Source organism: Eumetopias jubatus, unplaced genomic scaffold (assembly GCF_037043125.1).
Source record: "Eumetopias jubatus isolate StellerSeaLion01/CBP00866 unplaced genomic scaffold, mEumJub1_p1.0 scaffold_2, whole genome shotgun sequence".
NCBI lineage: Eukaryota > Metazoa > Chordata > Mammalia > Carnivora > Otariidae > Eumetopias > Eumetopias jubatus.
Genome location: NW_028274808.1, coordinates 201,310,693 through 201,328,211, shown reverse-complemented (window position 1 = coordinate 201,328,211; position 17,519 = coordinate 201,310,693). Strand labels below are relative to the sequence as shown.

Here is a 17,519-nt window from a genome sequence, read left to right as displayed (position 1 = left end):
GAGTGGCAAACAGGTGTCCACGCTCCGAGAGGTGTAAAGGAGGACCCCGGCCGGCCGGAGGGTCAGGGGCTAGGCCGCGCGGGAGTGAAGACCACAGGGTGGATTCCCCGCGGCCCCACAGTCTGGCTCGCTCCTGGCCCTGATCTCCCCGGGGCAATCCGACCAGACCGGACCCTGCTGGCCGGCGGGGAGCCTCCCCAGCCCCTGGCGTGCATAGAGCCCCTCCCTCAGGATCGGCCCCAGGGACACCCCGATACTCCGTATTGCTGGACTCTTAACAGCAGATTTCCCGCTTCCTCAGTTTCGCTCCCGTCCGCAGTGGCTCTGGACGCCGCCTCCTCCCGGCAGCCCTCCGGAATCCAACAACTGTGAGCCTGGTGGGGGTGTAGGTGCAGCCCCCGCCAGAGCTGAGCACTCGGAGCCTCGGAGCTTCCTCGGTCCCTTTAAACTGGTGATTCGAGCAGTCTGGGGTTCCCATGACAACGACGGCGGATGGGGGACCCGGGCGGGGTCCGGTCGGAGCGCATGCGCGATGCGCGCCCGACGCAGCACGTCTTCCCGAGTCGCCGGCGCTGCTGTCGCGGGGTCCCTGAACCGCGGTGAGGGCGGGGTGGGGCGTTCGCGGGCCTGGGGGGGCGGGTTGTGGGCTCGGGGTGCACGGGTGCGGGGGGGGTCCCTGAACTGGGATGAGGGCGAAGTAGGGGGTCTGTGAACCCCGGTGAGGGCAGGATGGGAGGGGTTCGCGGGCCTGGGATGGGGCGGGGTAGGGGGGGCTGCTGAACCGGGGTGAGAGGGTCCTTGAGCCGCGGTGGGATGGGTTCGGGGGCCCGGGGTCGGCGGGCTGCGAGGATTTCGCGGGCCTGGGGGATGAGGGCGGGGTGGGAGGGGTTCAGGGGTCCGGGGTGGGCGGGGTGCGAGGGGTTCGCGGGCCCAGGGGGGTGAGGACGGTGAGTGGGGTCGGTGAACCGCGGTGAGGGCGGGGTGCGAGGGGTTCGCGGGCCCGGGGGGATGAGGGCGGGGTGGGGGGGGGGTCCGTGAATCTCGGTGAGGGCGGGGTGGGAGGGGTTCGCGAGCCCCGGAGGTGAGGGCAAGTTGCGAGGGGTTCGCGGGCCCGGGGGGATGAGGGCGGGGTGGAGGGGGGGTCCGTGAACCTCGGTGAGGGCGGGGTTCGAGGGGTTCGCGGCCCCGGGGGGTGAGGGCGGGGTGGGGGTGTCCGTGAATCCCGGTGAGGGCGGGGTGGGAGGGGTTCGCGAGCCCGGGGTGGGGGTGAGGGCAGGGTGCGAGGGGTTTACATGCCCGGGGGAGGGGGGTGAGGGCGGGGTAGGAGAGGTTCGCGAGCCCGGGGGAGTTTGAGGGCGAGGGGTTTACGGGCCTGGGGGGGTGAGGGCGGGGTGGGGGGTCCGTGAACTCCGGTGAGGGCGGGGTGCGAGGGGTTCGAGGGCCTGGGGCGTGAGGGCGGAGTGGAGGGGGTCCGTGAACCCCGGTGAGGGCGTCGCTGACCCCCGCGGCTCGCTGCAGGGCGGCCCCGGCTCCCTGCGCTCGGCCATGGCCCCCCCGCTCCGGTGCAGGCTCCCGAGGTCGCTGCCGCCGTGGCTGCTGCTGCTGAGCGTGGCGCTGCTGGGTTTCCAGGCCCGCGCCGAGCCCGCCGCCGGGAGCGCCGTCCCCGCGCAAAGTACGTGCGTCGTGGAGGGGTCCCCACGGGGCCCTGACGCCACCGGGGCGTCGCGAGAGCACGGTTCCTCCCCATTGTTCCCAGCACCTGCCTCGCGCCCCTTCCGCGGTCGGGCCCCCGGCCCCCCCTTCGGTGGGAGGTGCTGGGGGGGGGTACGGGACTAGGGTGACGTTCCCTCCGCGCTGATGCGCACTCCCGCAGGCCGTCCGTGCGTGGACTGCCACGCGTTCGAGTTCATGCAGCGCGCCCTGCAGGACCTTCGGAAGACGGCCTACAGCCTGGACTCGCGGGTGAGCTCCTCTGGCCGGGCGGCAGCTGTCTTGGGGGGAGCGGGGCAAGGACCCAACCTGTGGCACCACCGGTGATCCTCCTGCTCTCGGCTCCAGTGTTCTGAGGGGCATTGTGGGCGCAGGTCTCACCCATGAGCGTTTCCAGACCCGGTGAGGGAGGGTGCCCCCTTCCCTAAGGCCTCATTAGGCCTTTTTCTCTGTGAGCCACACCCAGGACCTGAGGAAGAACCTCCAGTCTCAGTTCAGCACCCCGCCCCGCCATGGGGCAGTGAGGTCCAGCGGGCAGGGGAAAGAGGGTTCACTTTCCCTGGGTCAGAAACGGCTGTGGGGGGAGGCCTGGGCAAGAAAGGGCAGCTTGGGCAGGGCGGTCTGGGAGGCTGCACACCCCCCAGCCTCACCTGGGGAGGGATGGGTGTTAGGCACAGCGTGCTAGGTGCAGGGTCAACGCCCAAGTCTGGGAGGAACACTGAGCCCTCCCACCCTCTCCTGCGTCCTCACTGTGCCTCAGCCAAGGGAGTTTTCACTTAGGACAGAGTTTGGGAATGGGGGAGAATCTCCAGAAGTGGAAAGAAGGGGAGACCCCACCCTGGTTCCCTTTTCTGGCCAGCTCCGCAGGGCCCAGATGGAGGCCTAGAGTGCCTCCAGGATCTGAATCTCACTGAGTCTGGGGCTGGGCTCCTGAGAAGAGCAGCCCCAGCCCAACATGGCGTTGGGGGAGACCCTGAGAGGCAGCATACGGGTTGAAGCTGTCCAGGCCTGGAATGAGCATGTGCAGGGTCCCAGACGGGACAGCTGTGCTGGCAGAAACCGCGGAGGGTCTAGAAGAAGAGCGTGGGAAGGGGTGGAGGCCCACAGGGTAGGAGAGGGTCTGACACTCAGTGTGTTTGGGGGCTCCGAGGTCTCAGGAGCAGGCGGAGAGGGTACTGCTGGTAGCACCCGGAGATGGCCTGCCCTCGGGAGCTGGTGGGCGGAGCGCTGGCCCGGCGCCCCGCCCTCACTGCCCCTTGTTGCTTTGCAGACGGAGACCCTCCTGCTGCAGGCCGAGCGCCGGGCCCTGTGTGCCTGCTGGCCTGCCGGGCGCTGAGGATCCTCAGACACCGCTGTTCCTCATCAATAAACACCCGGCCCAGCACACTGTGTCCTGTCTCCCTGTTCTGGCCACCAGAGCCCACCTGCGTCGCCCCCAGTGGTCCCTGGTGTGGGACTTAGTTTCCCCAGCGGTTCCATGTGGGCCATCCCAGGGCCTGTGCTGAGCAGATACGCGTGTCTCGCCCCACGTGTGGACCTATACCCACAGGCACTTTGTGGCCACTGCAAGTCAGCCTTCAGACACCTCACTTGCCTGCCTGCCCTCTGAGGCCAGGGGAGTGTAGAAGCTGGCCTCGTCCCCGGAACAGCTGTCCCTGTGCCGAGCCCCCCCCGGGATCCTCTGCACTGCGCTGGGGATGGCTGTCCTGGGAGCTCCCCGCAGGCCCCCCAGTGGGCCCCCGCATAGCCTAGCCCGCGGTAGCTGTCGGGACAGGCAGGAGGAGCCGGCAGCCAGAGAAGGCTCCTCGGGGTACGGGCAGGGCTGGCATGGTCCGTACAGCCTCCACCCAGCCTGCTGGGCTCCTCCTACAGCCCCAGCCCAGCCCCTGGGCACCAGGGAATAAGAATCTGGGACTGAATACAAGTGTTATGCCTGTGGGTAACGGGCCCTTACTCATCCACAGGTGTGTGCATAGCGCCAGGCAGGAGCCCTCTGGAGGAAGCAGGTGACCCTCCCTCCGTCCCTCTGTCCCTCCATTCATTCCGTCGATGTTTTGTAGTATCAAGTATCCAACCAAGCAATGCCATGGTTGGAAGTGACCGCTGTGGGACACTTGGCCTTTCTGGGGTGTTAGTTCCCTAGTGGTGGCTGCCCAAGGGCGCCACGGCGCTCCTGCCAGAGAGGGGAGGATCGCCCCTCTTTAGCTCAGAAGTCCCCACCCCCAGCCTGTCCGTGTCACCGTGCGTGTGCACACGTTTTCTCAGCCTTCCTCCAGGCCTCAGCCCCACAGCACCTGCCCTGCCCTTGCTCCCACCCCAGGACCTGTCCTGTCAGTGCTTTTCTGCCTGGAAGGGCCTGGCATGCTGCTGCCGATCCACGTTGTCTGGACCACACAGAGTCCTACCTTGGTCGTGCTGGGAGGTTGAGCTAGATGTCTGGTGGTGGTGATGCCTGTGAACTCTAAAGCAGGCCAGGGAGAGACGAGGGAGTGCTGAAGCTCAGACCAGCCCTCAGTTCTGGAAATGCGCGGGGTACTCGGTGGCAGGGATCAGAATCCTCCAGTCTTGGGGCCCCAGAAAGGAGCGGAGGGCGGACGGAGGCAGGTGTCTTCCCTCCGGGGCCCCGCCCCGACGATGCTGATGTTCCATTGGTTGGCTTCAGTCACGTGGCCATTCCTGGCTGCCGGGGAGGTGGGGATGGACCGCGTTCTCTGCTTGGGTTCTCCGATTTAGCAAAAACAGATCTAGGACCAATGAATACTGTTCAGTATAAAAAGTACAAGTACTTCTAGTGTAAGTACTCGTTAGTATTACGTATGTCCCATGCAGTATTTAGGACATATTTATACTAAAAGTGATTCGTTTACCCAAAATTTAATCTTAACTGGGCACCCTGTATGTTGTGGGCAGCCACGAGCCCCGGCACAAATTGTGGTTTCTATTACTATGAAAGATAGGGACGGTCTCAGAAAGCCTCTCATAGGAGTACTCTTTGGGAGGAAGTAGGAGCACAAGCTCCCCAGACAGGGCCTGGAGTCGCGGTGGAGGAGCCAGTCTTGAGGTGTGCCCTAGACCCCTGAGCAGGGGAAAGCAAGTGGACAGATGTGTGGAAAAGGGGACGGAGAGAGAGAGTTAGGAACACAAGGGCTGGCTGGGACCCTTGTGGCTTGGGTGTGGACAGAGCAGAGGTGAGCACTAAGAGGGCAGAGAGGAGGGGTCCCCAGAGGAGAGGGGGCAGCCGAGAGTCATGAAGACAGCTGACACAGGTGAGGGCTTTGGTTAGAAAGGAGGGGTTGTCATGTCACATGCTGCTGAGGTCAAGAAGGGCCAAGCCTGGACCACTAGATTTGGCAGCACTGGTCATTGTTGACCTTGATAAGAACAGGGTTAATTGTGGGTGGGGAAGGCCTGAATGGGGGTTTCACGGGAGGAGGAGAGGTGGGCAGAGTCGGCACAGACAGTTCTTGCAAGGAGTTTAGCCTTGCGAGTGGTCAAGGCTGACAGCATTCAGGCTCTGTCCGAGAGCCATGACACCGCTTTCCTGCTCATCTGTAGGCAGATTCAATCAAGAGCATCTGCCACGACTATATATGTAAATATGATTCTAGGCTAAGCAGTGAATTGGGAACACATTATCTTTAGGACAGCTTTAATTTTTTCTGGACTTGATGTTTGCCTTAATGTTCCCACACTGTCTGCCTTTATCACATCCTTAACCTCAAGTCACCTCTAGGCCCCCTGCCAGGCTCTGGACCTCCTGCTCCCAGCCAGCTGGGTACTCCTGCTGCCCATTGCCTACCTTTCACTCTTTTGGTCTGGAGTCACTGTTTCCTAGACCTCTTGCCAGCCCCTCCATGTTGCATGTCTTCAAGCATCTTCCTAGAAAACATTGTGGTAAGTAAACTCTCTGAGCTGGCCTGTCTGAGAATATCTTTTGCGGCACGTTCAATTCATAGCCCCTCCTACCTCCGGGCCTTTGCACAGGCTGCGGTCTCTCCGTGGAGTTATGCACTTGGCCTCCTCCATGACCCACCTCACTCTTTAGTTCCTTATCCTACCTTGCTTTTTGTTTGTTTGTTTGTCCCCAAGGGATACTAGAGCTTTGATCTCTTTTATTTATTTCCGACCCTCCCCTGCTGGATTGGAAAGCCTCAGGAGGACTGGGCTTTGTTCTTTTCAGGGCCCGATAGAGGGTGGGCACTCACTGAGCCTGTGTAGAAGGGAGGGATGGCTGCTGGGTCATGGACTCTGGGTGAGGAGGTTGAGCAGTTTGGGTGCCTGTCAGGAGCTTTTCCCTCCCACCCCCAGGACGCTCTCGGGACTGAAGTTTCACTCAAAGTGCTGGACAGGCTTTAATCAGAAGTCTCGGTCCCTTAGCTGGGGGAAATAATAATAATCATTATTATATTATGGTTGTTCCCTCCTCTTTTCTCTTTGGGCAGCTACTGTCAGTTGCACACTGGGCCTCCCATCTGCTCTGATTTTCTTTTGTCTTCCCATCCCTTGGTCTTTTGGTTCACTTCTCTGGAGACCCCTTGGCCTTCCGCGCTCCCACTCATCTCTGTTGCTTCCCAGGGCCCCCTGTACCTCTGACCGCTGGTGAAGTTTAGGTCTCAGTCCCCAGGTTCCCCCCCCCCACCCCCGGCAGGGACAGGCTGGCCCTCAGGGTGTCCTTGGAGGAGACCCAGTGGGTCTGCTCCAGGTTGGGCCCCAGGGTCCCTTCTTCACTTGGGGTGAGGGGTTTTTTCTGCTAATGCACCGTCCTGTGTTTGGCGCCCCCTCCTAGCATGGAACAGGGGAGGCCCAGGGCACCCACCCTACTCTACCTCTGGAGTCTGGGAGGGGTCCTGGCCTGCACGCGCGCCCCGCTTTTGTGGGCTGGGGTCTAGCTTCGACCGTGACTCCGGGACTGCAGGGGTGCAGGGTGGAATTGCAGGTGGTTGGGGCTGCCCAGGCGACTAGGGTGTGGGTGCAGAGGGGACTCCGAGCAGCAGAAACCAGAGGAGTGCATGGGAGAACGGACCCGGAGAACGGACCCACCCAGCCTCGATTTCCTTGTCTGTGAGATGGGTTCCTGATGCAGGCAGAAGGCGCAGGGTGGGGTGGGGGGGCTTCACGTCACTGGGGAGGGAACAGGCTCAGTGGCGGGCCTGGGACCCTGCTGCCTGGGCAGACCTCCCTTCCCTTTAAGGCCACCCCCACTCGGATCGCTAAAGCCCAGGCCCTGAGGTCTCCAACATCTTCCAGGTGGCTGTCCCTGGTGTCCAGCTCTGTCCCTTCCAAGCTGAGTCTGGCTGTATCCTCCCCACTTCCTCCTGGCACTCTCCAGGGCCCTCTAGACCAGGATGCTGCAGTGCTAGGCTAGCCAAGCTATCTTGGGAGGCAGGGGGTTCAAGACTTGGGGCTGAAGGTGAGGTCAGGCCACCTGGAGGAAGGGACCTCTGCAGATGCAGGGCCTACCAAAGTCAGGCTGAGTGGAAACACAGGTCCTTCCCTCCACCTGTGGGCTTGACTTTGGGGGCCAGAGGAGGGTGGGTGGGTTGGGTAGTAGCCAGCAGAGGCTGTGGCCCTCTAAGGGCTGGGCCACTCTGCACGGAGGAGCCTCTTTGCACCAAGTCTGGGGTCAGAGATCCCTGGATCCTCCACCTGGTCCTCCCTTCTGGCCCCCATCACAGAACAACAGAATGTTTCCCAAATCCCCGATCTGGTGCTCAAGGCCCACATCCAAAGCCCTATCTCCCCTTCCTCTGAAGCCCCTTGACTCCTCTAGGCACATGAGCCACCCCTCCGCATTCCTTGTTTTTCCTGCCTGGATCCCCTGCTTGCTGTTGGCTTTGCCAGGACACGTCTGCCCTCCACCTGGTCAACCTCAGGACACGCTGCAGCCTGGTCCACTGTGGCTGGTTGGGCTCTCGGCAGCGTTCAGACAGCACATGGAGTGATTTCTGAATGACCTGTGTGCTCCTTTGAGATTCTCCACGGTTTCACTTTCTTGTCTTGGAAGATGACAGCCAGGCCCCAGATAAACCCAGGCATCTGGGAAATAGAGTGTGGGGTGACTTCCCAATTTGGCTGCCCCCTTCCACCATGGTCCTTGCGCTGGCGATCCTGGCTGTGGACCAGTTCAGCTCCTGGGTCCGGGGTCCCCCCTACTCTACCCGGGTCCCTTGGCGGGACGCTGGCGAGGGATCGTCCCCTTCCTAGCCTCTAGGTGATGGTAGCCGCCTGGCTGGGCCCCAGGCAGGCTGAGGATCCTTAGACCTGGTCCCCTAGGTCTCGACTCCAACCATGCGGGTGTGGTGAACTCGGCTCCAGGCTGCCCTGCGGGGCCACCGCGGGGAATGCGGCGCGTTGCGGGGCGACGCGGGGAAGGGGTGCATAGCTGCAGGGGGCTGGGTTCATAAAGTGTTAGGGGAGGGATCTGAGATTACCTGTCCCCCACCCTCACCCTCACACCCCGCCCCCGGCCCGCAGCGTCGACAGGCAGATAGGGCTCGCAGGGACCCGCAAGGCTCGGCAAGAGCACCCCCCCCCCCCCGCACCTGCACCGAGATCGTGGAGCGCATGCGCGGGCCGAGGAGGGCGGGGGGCCGAGCCGGGAGGGGTCCGACCAGCCCAGCGCCCCCCGTGCCCGCTGCGGGAATTCGGTGTCGGAGCGGAGGGTTGCTGTGCTGCGCCCGGACGCGGGGGGCTGCGGGCGATCTGGGCATTAGATCCCGCTCCGACCGCGTACCCGCGCGTCCAGCCCGTGTGGCCCCGGGCGCAGGTTCCCAGGGGCGCCAGGCCGGGGAAGCCGCGGCGCCCCTCCCCGGGGCCCTGGCCGGGCGTCGCATTCAGACAAAGGGGCGGGAGATGGAGATGGAGATGGTTCGGTGACTGCGCCCGGCGGCCGAAGAGGAGGAGGACGCGGCGCCGCGGGCTCCAGCGGCCCAGGCCCGGGACCGGGCGCTCCCGGGCCCGCGTAGAGGGGTGGAGGCGCGGAGGTGCAAGGGCCGGGCGGGAGGCGCCCTGCCCGGAGCCCCCACGGGGCGCTCCCTCCGGGCCGGGAACCCGGGTCGCGCGCTCGCTCGTCCCCGGCCACCTCGCGGGGCTCGGCCGCTCCGTCGTACCCCGGGCTGCCCGCGCCACCCCAGCCCAGGCGCACTCCCGCTGGCCGCCCGCACCCGGCCGCCGCGCAGCGCCCAAGTGTGCCATCGGGCGGGCGCGGAGGCGGTGTCTGCTCCCACCCCCGAGATCACATGGTGACCCTCGGCAGCCAATGCAGTGGACGCTAGGACCCTGCGGGACCCCAGGCGCCGCGACTGCACCGGCGCCGCTGCATTATAAATACTTCTCCAAAATGCGGCGCAGCTCCCTGCGCGCGCCCCGGCCGCCCGCCGCCTCCGCCCCGCGCCCCTGAGCCGCCGCCGCCGCCGCCGCCGTTGCCGCCGCTGCCGCCGCTGCCGCCGCCGCCGCGGGTCCGAGGGCGCCGCGCCCTTGCCCTGGGCCCGGGCTGTGCCCGCCCGCAGCCCGGCCCGCGTCCCCGCGCTGCGCCGCCCGGCCGGGTGCATGCATTGTGGGCCTCCCGACATGGTCTGCGAGACGAAGATCGTGGCCGCCGAGGACCATGAGGCGCTGCCGGGGGCCAAGAAGGACGCGCTGCTCGCCGCCGCCGGCGCCATGTGGCCCCCGCTGCCCGCCGCGCCCGGGCCGGCCGCCGCGCCCGCCGCGCCCCCGCCCGGCCCCCAACCCCGCGGCGGCGCGGGGGGCGCGGGACCGCCGGGGGGGCGCGGCGTGTACATCCGCGAGTTCCGCGCTGCCGAGCAGGAGGCGGCGCGCCGCATCTTCTACGACGGCATCATGGAGCGCATCCCCAACACGGCCTTCCGCGGCCTGCGGCAGCACCCGCGCACGCAGCTGCTCTACGCCCTGCTGGCCGGTCAGTGCGCGGGGGACCCCGCCGCGCTCCGCCTGCCGCAGTCCGCGCCCGCCCGGCCCCTCCGGGGACAGACGCGCAGGACGCCCTCAGCCCCGCTCGCCCCTACCTCGGGCCCCGGGCCCCGGCCGCGCTCTGTCCCTGCCCAGGACTCAGCCCGGGAGGGAAGCGGACCCCTCGCGCCCCCTCGCGCCCCCTCGGGCCCCCTCGCTCGCGCACGGACGCGCACCCGCACGCCACCGGCTTTCTGCGGCGGCCTGGGGCGAGGTGGCCACCGGCGGTGGCGTCCGGGCTCCTGGCCAAGGCGCGCCTGGCAGGGGCGTGGGAACGAGCGCCGGCGGCGGGTAGGGGGCTGCGGGCAGGGGAGAGGGCCGGGGTCTCCACCTGCATCCCCCTTCTGTGCGGCCCCGCCTCTCCGGTCCCTTCCCTGGTCGTCCCGGGTGGGGGCGGGGTGACGGCAGGTAGCGCCCGCTGCTGAGGCTCTGCGCCGGGCGCGTGTAACTATATATAATCCGCGGGGCGGGGGAGGCTGCCTCAGCGGCTCCAAGTGCTAATTTATGAGGGGAAGACAGCCAGCTCCCCGGAGTGCGGGGTTGGGGGGGAGGAGGGCGAGCACCGAGGAAGCAGAGTGAGGGGATGAAGGGGGGCATCAGAAACCCCTAGGGGCTTTGAGGCCTTTCCCCTGAAGCTTCGGGAGGGTGGTTGTCCCCATTTCACAGATGAGGAGCTTGAGGCTGGGGGTTGTTACTCTCCCAAGGTCATGCAGCAAAAGTGACTTTCACTGCAGGCTTGTCTGCCTCCCGGCAGCTTGGACGAATCTGGAAGCAATCTCGGGCTTCCCTCACCCCCTCCTCATAACCCCCGGGGCTGGCCCTGGGAAGAAGGTGGTCCTGGGGCCCTCTGCTGGAAGATGCCCCCTTCCACTCCCCACTTTTGCAAGGGTGAGGCAGCCTGCAGGGGCCTGGTCGAGCAGCTGCGTAGCTTCCTACCTTGCTAGAGTGGCAGAGGTGTATTCGAAGCCCCTTCCACAGCTGCGGGGCCACATGGGTGGTTGGCATGCCCCCCCCCCCCCCCCCCCCCCCGGCCAAGGAACCCTGCCTGGCGCTGTTGCTGCCAGCCATTGAGGGCGGCCTGCCCAGAGGCCACTGCTGTGCTCAGAACAGTTAGAAATCCTGTGATGTCAGGCTACCAAGCTGCATGTCCTTATGGTAGGAAGTTTGGTAACGGGGAAAAAGTGGAAGGAGCAGGTAGGCTGACCCACCGCTCCTCCAGGGAAAACAGTCGTGACACATTTGGCGTGGTCTCTCCTCTGCGCGTGTGCCCGACTGGCTTATTTAGCAGGGAGCTGGTGGGGGGTCTCCCAGCCTGCTGGGGCCCTTGTCCACCTGGCGGGTGTCCCAGGGGCTCTGCTCGGCCGCTGCTCACCAGGCCCACCTCTCCTCGCAGTGCTGTGTTTCGCCCTGACCCGCTCGCTGATGCTGACGTGCCTGGTGCTGGCCGGGCTGCTGGGCCTGCGTTACTACTACAGCCGGAAGGTGGTCCTCGCCTACCTGGACTGCGCTCTGCACACGGACATGGCGGACATCGAGCAGTACTACATGAAGCCCCCCGGTGAGTCTGCGGCTCCAACCTCTTCCTCCCCCCTCCCTTTGCTCCTCGCACGCTCTCACAGCCCCTGCTGCTGGCAGGGCCACCCATACCCCAAGCACCTCAGGACAGACAGGCCCCAGGGGGACGGCCACGCCTAGGTGGGCCCGGGCTGCTTCGCCCCCATGACCAAGCCTTCAGAGTCACGGAGGGCTCTGGCCAGGGGTTGGGAGTGCAGCAGGCCGGCAGGGGCTGAGGGCGGCAGAGCTGGGCCCCTGGTGCTGAAGCACGGCCCCCGAGTGTCCACACAGACCCTGGGCCTCTGTCCTGCACCCCGTGAGGGCAGGGTGCTGAGCGTCCTGAGCTAGCCCTGGGCCCCGGTGCCCCGGCTCCGCTCTCCGTGCAGCCTGCACGATGCCCTTTCCCTGGTGTTTGCTGAGGGGCTGGGGGTCTGCTGTGCTTTGCTTGGTCTCAGGCTGGCCGGGAGTGCCAGGGACCTGGTGTGGCAGGGGCAGAGGGTCTCCTGGTGGGGAGAGGGTTCTGGGTGGGAGTCTTCGAGGCCTGGGAGCCCCGGAAGAGCAGGGTGTTGAGTCTTGGCCTCCATTTCTGGTCTCTGGGCCATTTAGTGAGGCAGAGGGTCTCTCCCCAGCCCCCTGGCCTTCTGTACGAGGAGGGACGGGGTCTGGTCTGGAGGGGCCTGCAGCTCCCTGGGGGCTGTTCTGGTCCTCCAGGCTGACCCAGAGGCAGGCTAGGTCCTAGGAGGCAGGACCACATGGTTTTCCTCCTGTCCAGGGCCAGAGAAGGGGGCCTTTGTCTCTGCCCTCTGGGGTGTGAGGGTCTCCCAGGTGCGGGAGGGTTCCCAGGCTGAGGAGACGGGACAGTGTGGGCCCCAAGAGTTGGTGAGGGCAGAGAGGAGCCTGGTGAGGGCCAGGGAAGGGCAACAGGGGATAAGAGAGGCAAGGCATCCCAGCACAAGGGTGCCCCCCCGAGCCGGCCCACCCTGTGCTGCCCTGCCTCCACCCCCATCCCCACCCCTGCAGCTGGCCAGCCTTTGGCACCTTGGGTTCTCCTTGACCCTTTCCTCAGCTCGAGCTCAGCTTTTCATCGGCCTCCATGGAGTTGCCCGGGACGGGAGGGAGCGCAAGTGTGAGACCCGCCTAGCTGGCGCCCAGGTCCAGGCTGCAGGAGCAGGAGGGGGCTCAGGTTGGGAGCCCGGGGTGGCACGAGGACCCTGCTCTTTCTGGGCTGCAGTCTCCCTGGGTGCGAATGGGGGGAGGGGTCCTGCTTGCTGTCCTGAGGCGTTTGGTAGGTTGCAGGAAGGTGCCACTGGGGCAGGGAGGCTGGACCACAGCTGATGGAGCCATGCTGCTCAGGGAATGGGAAGAGTTGGTCTGGCCTGGCTGTGTGGGGGGAGCCAGAAGCCCTGGATGGTGGGCAGGCCAGCTAGTGGGGCAGTCCCTCGGGGCAGCAGGCCCTCAGCCATTGCCGAGCTCGGCTGCATGCTAGGTCTCAGGGTACGGCGGTGAATGAGACAGGAGCCCGTCTTGCTGAGCTGATGGGGGACCTGCCAGCAGACAAGACAGTGGGGGACCCTTGGAGGTTGGGCGGAGGCGTGAGATCTCTGGGCAAGGTCAGGTGCAGAACCTTTACGGGGGAGAGTTTGGCCACTGAAGGAGAGAAGGTGGCAGGGGGTGGTGCTGGTGGCAGACACGGCCACGGGGGCTGGAGTGGCCATGGGCAGGGCGCGTGCAGGTGGGGCTCCTCAGAGCGGGCACCCCTGTTGGCCAGCCCCTGCCCCCTGGGGCCTCTGGGCCGGTGGTCAGCAGAGGTGACCAGGCTCTCCTGCCCTGCAGGCCTCCCCTCCCATGTTCATTCTCTCTCTCCTTGCTTCTCTCCTGACCCCCCCTTTGGCCCTCCTCTCCCTTTTCCTGCCCTGCATGGGGCTGTGATTGGTCCAGGCCATGGGTGGGGACGGCTGGCCTGGCCACTGGGCTCCTGCCCAAGAGAGGCCAGGGTCAGTGGGAGGCGTGCATTGGTGCCCATCCGTCCTGATTGTCCACTTGGACTGTCCCCCAAACCTGCCAAGGGCCTGCTTCTGTGTCCTGATCACGCAGGCCGTGGGGCCCCCAGGCTCAGCAGCTCCTGACCTAGGAGAGTGGAGGCCACAGGCCCTCCTAAGGCCCCAGGGGCATGGCTCCCAGAGGGGCCCTGCTGTCCTGGCCTGTCCGCCCAGACCCGCCAAAGTCCCCATTGTAGGGGTGCTTCCGGAGGTCCCCTCAGGGCACTTGTCTCTCTCCAGCTCCCTGGCGTGGCTACACGGGGATAAGTGTGGTGGGGGCCCCAAGTGGCTGGGAGCCCAGGCAGGTCGGCTGCACTTGCGGCCTCTCCGTGGCCGTCCACGGCCATCCAGGCATTAGTTCAGGGGGTAGCTGGGCAGTGGAGGGGTCTGTTTGGCTGAGGCCTGCCCAGCTCTTGGTCCCTGGGGGAGGGAGTGTGGCCCCAGAACTCTTGTCGGCCCAGCCTCAGGCCCAGGGCAGGGGCGGCCGTGGGCGGCAGACAGGTTGGGCCCGGCTCTTTCTGCTCCGAGGGCCCTAGAGGGGCGGCTGCGTCAGGCTGCGGCTCTGATTGCCCTGTCCCTGCAGGCTCCTGCTTCTGGGTGGCCGTGCTGGATGGCAACGTGGTGGGCATCGTGGCGGCGCGGGCCCACGAGGCAGACAACACGGTGGAGCTGCTGCGCATGTCCGTGGACTCGCGTTTCCGTGGCAAGGGCATCGCCAAGGCGCTGGGCCGCAAGGTGCTGGAGTTCGCTCTGGTGCACAACTACTCTGCGGTGGTGCTGGGCACGACAGCCGTCAAGGTGGCCGCCCACAAGCTCTACGAGTCGCTGGGCTTCAGACACATGGGCTCCAGTGACCACTACGTGCTGCCCGGCATGACCCTGTCGCTGGCCGAGCGCCTCTTCTTCCAGGTCCGCTACCACCGCTACCGCCTGCAGCTGCGCGAGGAGTGACCGCCGCCTGCCCGCCGCCCCGGCCGCCCCGGCCGCCTGTGCCCGCCTGCCCACCGCCCGGGCCCGCTTTCAGACGCTCACCTTGGCGTTTGCGTTGGATTTTTCCTTTCCACCATCACGCGGTTCTCTGGCTGGTCCTCCAGGGGCTGTGGGGCTGTTGCTCATCTGTGACACTTTGGGGCTTGGTTGTTTGCAGCCACGGCCCCCCGCCTCCCCAGCCTGCCGGGGCCGCGTCCTGAGGAGCGACAGCATGGACCGCCGCGTGCCCACGTGCCTGCTCAGCCCGGCCCACCGAGCACAGAGCCTCTGCGGCGCGGCCCCTGCCCCGGCGGACCCCTGGCCGCCAGCCAGGCTGGGGCTTGGTAGCCAGGCCCCGGGAGGCGTGGCCTGCTGGGCTGGCCGGCCACCGCCCCGTGGGGCACTGAGCTGGCCACGGGCCCCGCTTTGCTCTGTGCATGCTGAGGACATGGCCTGGCTGCCGCATGCCCACGGCCTCCTGCCCCGCTGCCCTGCTCAGACTGGGCCTAGACAGGTGAGCGCCCCCTGCCCGACCTGCCAGCTAGCCACGGCAGCCCACCTGCTCTCGGGAGGGCTCACCTGCCTCTCACCACCCCTCGCTGCCCCCCCCCACCCCCGGCCCAGCTTTGCTTTGACACCGAGTCCCATTTCTTTCCTTTCGGTCCCTGCCCCTCCCCTGCCCCGGCTTTGCTGATTGGCATCGTCACCCAGGTGTGGTTCCCGTAGCAACCTGTTGCACAGCCTGGTCAGGGTCCTTCAGGAGAGCAGGGTGGGGAGGCAGTCACGCAGTCGCCTCTCCCCAGGGCCAGCTAGGTTACAGTGGCCTTTCCCAGACCTCCCCGAGGACCGCTCTGCCTCACGGCTGATGGGCTGTGCCCTGTGAATCTTACTAAGCCAGGCCGCTGCCAACACCACTGAGCCCACAGCTTCTCCCAGCCTGAAACCGACCTATTTTTTAATAAGTTATTTAGACAGAATAGCACTCTGCATGACTTTAATTCTTGGGACAAAATGGTAGTTTATACCTAACACACACACACGCACACACACACGCACCTGTGTGGTCTAGAATATGCACTATTTCTGGCCCAGTTTTGTGGGGGCGGGTGGCTGGGTGGGTGGAGGGTTTCAGATTTTGAAATCTGAAGGGAGACCCTGATTTAACATTCTTTCCCTCAAAAGAGCATTCCTGGTTTGTGAGGAGGCCCTGGGCTGCCCCTGTCCAGCCTTGACTTGTGGGGCTGAGGTGAGGATGGCAGTGCATTCCCTGCTGCCTCTGGGAGGGCGAGTGCTGTCCAGCTTGGCTGGGAGGGGGGGCAGCCTGGCCGTGCTCCCAGCCTCTCCCTCCTGAGGAGGGAGACGGCGGTCAGGTGTGAGGTGGCCTGGACAGGGGGGAGGAAAGGGGTCGTTGGCAGTGCTCACGTGTCCAGCTTGTAAGCCTGGACCCGGCCATGGTGGCAGGAGGGCCCTAAATGCCCACCGAGGCCCCTCTATTTCGGGAGCTGGGAGAGGGGGAGTGGCAGGCACGGTGGGCCATGGAGCTGGGTCCCGTCTAGGGGACACGGACGGGACGTTCTTAGAAAGGTGCTTCGGAAACTAGCAAACGCGCGAAGCAAGCCCAGTTTCCTGAGGGGCCTTTCGTGCTGTCAGCAATTGAGATATTTGCAGAACATTGTATAGATCCCGCTCTCTCCCCTGTACATTTCTCCCTGGTGGCGTCCGGTCCCTGCTTGGGGATGGGAGTTTTGTAGACTGTACAGAAATCGGCACCCTATTTTCTTGCAGCTCTCAGATTTTGTTAATCTGGATTATACAGACAGACGTAAAGTGTTTTAGCAAAATGGAAAACAAACAGTTGTGCCTTTTTCCTCTTTTTGTTTGGTTTGGTTTTGGCTTGGGGTGGCCTTAGTTGGTGTGGGGCGTGTTGGGGGCTGTGGCTGGGCTGAGGCCTGGAGGGGCAGGAAGGGCGGGTGGGCGCTATGCGGGCCCAGCATGGTGGGCTGTGTCTTGTCAGTGGTAGCTTGGGGATGCTGCCAGCTTCCATTGATCCTGTGCCTTTGGAGCCTTGGGTCCCTGGTGTGGGGACGTGTGGGTGGGGGCCGTTGGAGCCCACTGGGGCTGCGGCAGAGCCGGGGCTCTGGAGCTGCCAGCATCTGGGGGACGTTGGCCAAAGCGTGTCACCAGGCTTGCTCCTGGGCAGACGCGTGGCCCTTTCCTGTCCTGCTGGCGTCTGTCTGTTCGTGTAGGATCTGTGGGCTGGGTGGGCTGCAGTGTCTTCCCTAGCCCCACCGCGGTGGTGGCCAAAGGTACCAGCTGGCTGTGCCCCGTACTTGGGACAGGGCCTTCGCTTGGCCCGTGCGCAGCTTGGCAGCCCCTGAGGTCACTGGGGGAGCAGACCCCCCCTCCTTCCCCTGGGCCGGAGGCTGGGCACACTCATGGGGAACGCCTGTCCCTGGCTGGCCACTTCCCTCCAGCCTGGGAGCTAACTCCTCCACAAACACGCACCAAGATAGGAATTTTATACATTTGTAGAAATCCTGATGTTACTTCTACCTCTGTGAAGCGTCCACCTGGGGCTCTGCTCAGTGGTGTATCTGGGCAGCTCTTGGCGTTGTCAGGCCCTGGGCCCCCTCCCCCTCCCTGCTGGCCTCCTGGGCCTCCCTCAGTGGCTCCTGCCGAGGCCCCGGGAAAGCCGGCCCCCAGGCGTGGCGCCCATGTTCAGGAGACAGGGCTCCCAGGACTTTTGGAAGCCTCTGTTTTTGGATGGGCAAGCAGGAGGTGGGGTGTTCCAGACTGTCTCTGTTAGATGAGCCTGGAACACAAACCCAGTGGGCAGCTCGGGGCAGTGGGATGCAGGACGGCTGAGAACTCTAGCCTCTCCGGATGGCCCAGCACCACCAGCGTCCCCCAGGTATGGGGTCTTCAGAGAGGCTGGCCCCTGAGGGTGGTGGCCACACTGAGTTGTCTGCGGTGCTGAGGCGGCCAGCCGTGTGGAGGCTCATGGTGACATCTGTCCCCTTTCCCCCATACCCACGTCCAGCCTGGCTTCCCACTGCTGCCCTTGGGCGGATGGGACAGAGAGATGCGCCAGCCTGCCTCAGGGAAGCGGGGGCAGCCCTGGGAGAAGGCTTGAACTGGGAGGCCCTACAGCTGGGCTGAGGCCACGAGGTCCTCAGGCAGCCCCCGTCCTGCCCTGGGTGTGTCCTTCCTCAGAGAAGGCCTTTCCAGGGGACAGGCTGGGGGCTGCTCCTCAGATGGCTTCCTTGGGAATCTGGCAAG

At 65.3% G+C, this 17,519-nt stretch overlaps 2 protein-coding genes across 3 annotated transcripts; both read left to right on the top strand.

Moving 5' to 3' along the window:
* Positions 1 to 419: 419 nt before the first annotated feature.
* Positions 420 to 3,094, top strand: NICOL1 (NELL2 interacting cell ontogeny regulator 1). Of its 2 annotated transcripts, XM_088021275.1 has the most exons (5): positions 420 to 599; position 794; positions 1,519 to 1,672; positions 1,874 to 1,962; positions 2,981 to 3,094. In XM_088021275.1, the coding sequence occupies exons 1-5, from the start codon at positions 493 to 495 to the stop codon at positions 3,044 to 3,046; spliced, it is 417 nt and encodes a 138-aa protein (XP_087877401.1). In that variant the 5' UTR covers positions 420 to 492; the 3' UTR covers positions 3,047 to 3,094. The 2 variants fall into 2 exon arrangements, with proteins under 2 accessions (XP_087877401.1, XP_087877402.1); XM_088021276.1 differs by lacking the exon at position 794 and having other exon boundaries at positions 452 to 610.
* A 6,164-nt stretch (positions 3,095 to 9,258) lies between these two features.
* On the top strand, positions 9,259 to 14,222 carry ASPNAT (aspartate N-acetyltransferase). The gene is made up of 3 exons (XM_028089706.2): positions 9,259 to 9,628; positions 11,072 to 11,236; positions 13,855 to 14,222. The coding sequence occupies exons 1-3, from the start codon at positions 9,259 to 9,261 to the stop codon at positions 14,220 to 14,222; spliced, it is 903 nt and encodes a 300-aa protein (XP_027945507.2).
* Positions 14,223 to 17,519: the final 3,297 nt, after the last annotated feature.